The following is a 3,191-nucleotide window of genomic DNA, read 5'->3' as shown; positions in this document are numbered from 1 at the left end:
CACCATTTTGACTTTTGCAAAGTGCTACATGAATAAACTTTGATTTGATCCTATATTAGTGGCTCAGTACGAAGCACATACCTACAAGCCAGTTTGATCATGTGTGCACTCTCGGTTCTGATCATTCATCAATCTTGGACTTTTTCCCACGGAATTTGTTCGGGGAAAAGAGGACATTCAGCAGAACTTTTTCCCGGCTGATTGGGCGAAGGCCACGACCAATGCCCGCCTACCAAAGCTGTTTTAAAGCCATCCTAAGCAGCAGGCGCCATGAGAACCACAACATTAGGCTGTCCAAGGCACGCCTATTTGGATATGATGCTTGAACAATGGTGGATTCTGACAAAACATGTGATCACAGCAGCTGCTCTTGCATCCTCCTGCACGGCCATGTTTATTTTTGTTTTAGCTGTGGCATTGCTTTCATCACAGCTGTATGTACACCCGTGTAAAACCCCTAATACGACAATTTGGGTCGGTCTCGAATGGTTGAGGTGGTGCGAACTAGATGTATTCTCCGTGTGTGTGTGGGAATGCACAAATACCATATCGATTCAGCTTGCAGCCAGGTTCACAGCACAAGCTATAAAAAAAAGATGCTAAAACAGCATTAGGTAATATGCGCTTACCTTTTGAGATTTCAGAAAAGCTACCAATCTTTCCTCATGTCACATACCCAACAGTTAAAAGCTCGATAGGATAAAGCTAAAAGGGTTGTCGATAGCCTGCATTGGCAAGACTATCTTACCTTGCCCAAACCCTCTCTGTCCCTTGTCATAAAACATGACCGCTGTTCGCTTTGAGAACTCTTCTCCATGTTCAAATAATACGTGAGAGCAGTGGGCGCTACAATGAATGGCTAAAACCGAAGCTAAACCCTAAGCTAACCAGATAATTAAACATTAGCATGCCAGCCTGCAAAGCAGAAACTAACAAGACGAGCACGCACACTGTCGTTAGTAGCGTGTCAGAATTGATTGGTATATGGACCAACCAAGAGATCACTGAGTGATACCCCAGAACCTTAGGACAGAGGGGAGTGAGAGGAGACCCAAAACTATTACAATGCAGGGCAGTGAATTGTTTAGAGTTTTTTCATTGGCATCTTACATCTGTCTACGCCTCTGACTTCATTTATAAGCACTTTACTGAATGCAAGACGTTTCTTAATAACTAAATACTGCGTTGGCACCGAAGACGTCGCAGCACTTGTGTACGTATGTATGCTGCTTATTGATTGGAAAAAATCTGATGTTTTTTAGTTGTCGCTTGCTCGGGTCATCGGTATGGGTTTTCAACATTCAAAGCTCTTCCAGTATCTTCCATGTAAATTTCGTCTCGTGCATCTCTAACATTTTCCCGTTCCTCTGTGTGGTGTGTGTGTGCAATGTGGACTTGGGTTCCCCGTAGTTCTGGTCGTGGAAGTGAACGGCACTTTGGGCCAACAGCCAATCACCTGCCTGGAGCTACCGGAGACGTCGAGACGAGAGGCACCACTCCAGATATCTTTTGGAAGAAAACGGGATGTTGGAGGCCAGAGAGGCAACTTGTACCTGGTGCCGTTAGTGGACATCTTAGGATGAGGCAACTACAACCTGCCACAGCCGGGATGGGATCACTCCTAAATCACACAGAGGTCCTGATCCGCTAGTTGAAACAAGAAAAAGAAATTCTTGTTAAAGACACGCACGGTCTGCTCTTGTTAAGCGATGCTAATGCTAAACATTAAATGCATTTAAAGCGGTTCTTTCACTACAACTATCTCTTGTCCTCTGGTGGTTTCGTTTAGAAGATTATTTGAAAGTGTTCCACTCATGAACTACAACGGGGGAGTTTCACTGTCCTGGACATGGCACAGCAGTCGTGTTGGCAAAGCCGCATTTATCAAAGTTCAACGGTACAGCTCCTACACTGCAAGTGCGGTTTGTCTTTGACTCTCCAATATAGACAGATTTGACACTCTTCTCGAAATAGCAGTGACCTCGCTACTCCCCTTTGTACAGAGATGCTCTCAAATTGGTGTTTAGCTGTTCTTTGGCGTTTTCCTCCACCATCTCTGAACAGACTCACTTACGTTCCCAGTGTTTCGGATGACCACGACAGCCAATGCTCCGCGGACCCCGGACAGCGCCACTGGACGTGCTCCTCAGCTCAGAGTAACTTCAGCTGCTCTGTGGACGACAGCGGGTCCGGTGTGTCCTGCCTGGACCGGCAGCACTGCCCATACGCCGAGGAGAGACAGCAGATCCACGTCACGGTCTTTGTGAGGACGGACGACTTTCTGCTGGAGAGCTACTCTAAACTGTTTTACTTGGCGGAAATAGGTGAGAAGTTTGTCGCTTTGACCGTGCACGACAATGCCATCTCCTTTCTCAATAAATGTATCTATTCATTCCGAATATATATTGTTTTTTTTTTGTGCATCCTCTTCGGTCAGTTAAACCAGACAAAGTGAAGATTGGCAAGGTCAACAAGACGGTGGTGGAGTGGAGCTACCCGAGCTCCTGGAACACGCCTTACTCCTATTTCCCTCTCACGTTCCAGATTTCACAGCTCAGGGGTCGATGCAGAAAGTGTGAAAGCCCGTGCACAGACCTAAAACCGTCAAAAGTAAGAAGCGTTCCTGCAACTGAAGGAGTAAAGCAAAGTGCAAATCTACAACAACAGCAGAAAAACAAAAACGAAGCAAAAGACGAATATTACATAGTGTCTAAAATAATGTGTTGCTTTTCCAGGCCTGGACCGTGCACTCCACCGACATCTGCCAGTTTAAAGTGAAGCACAAAGTTAGGGCTGTCTGTGTCAGAGCGAAGGATGCCCCTTTGTGACTCGCAGTGGAGCGAATGGACCACGTCAGGTAGTGGCTCCGATCGCGTAAAACATGAGGTCGCCATGTTCGTTTTCCGCCGTGCAACCGAGACGCACCGACCGACATCACTGTTTGTCCGCATGTCACCTGTCACCCGATTTCCTTCCTCCTGGCTAAACTAACATCCCCACATCTTCACAGTATCTGTAATTCTCTGGCTGTTGCCTATGTTTACTTCCGCTTTCTGTACCTGGGTGCCTGCCAACACGGTCCCTTGGTGGTTTTCCACTGTTGTTTTAAGTTTCTACAGAAACTTCGGTGGGCTGAAGTCCAAATTGCAAGTATGCGAATGATTAAGGTATGTCTTTTCCTTACAGATTGA

The 3,191-nt window shown here is 46.3% G+C and overlaps 1 protein-coding gene across 1 annotated transcript; it reads left to right on the top strand.

Annotated features, from left to right (window-relative positions):
* The first annotated feature begins 1,286 nt into the window (after positions 1-1,286).
* Positions 1,287-3,191, top strand: il12ba (interleukin 12Ba). The gene is given in 12 exon segments (XM_036127702.1): positions 1,287-1,290; positions 1,411-1,473; positions 1,476-1,527; positions 1,529-1,610; positions 1,613-1,691; positions 1,790-1,803; positions 1,806-1,897; positions 2,083-2,324; positions 2,438-2,610; positions 2,736-2,819; positions 2,821-2,857; positions 3,187-3,191. Coding segments are annotated over 12 exon segments (927 nt in total).

This window comes from Fundulus heteroclitus, chromosome 23, assembly GCF_011125445.2.
Source record: "Fundulus heteroclitus isolate FHET01 chromosome 23, MU-UCD_Fhet_4.1, whole genome shotgun sequence".
Lineage (NCBI taxonomy): Eukaryota > Metazoa > Chordata > Actinopteri > Cyprinodontiformes > Fundulidae > Fundulus > Fundulus heteroclitus.
The sequence above is the reverse complement of the archived record's forward strand: the minus strand, read 5'-3'. Positions and strand labels throughout refer to the sequence as shown.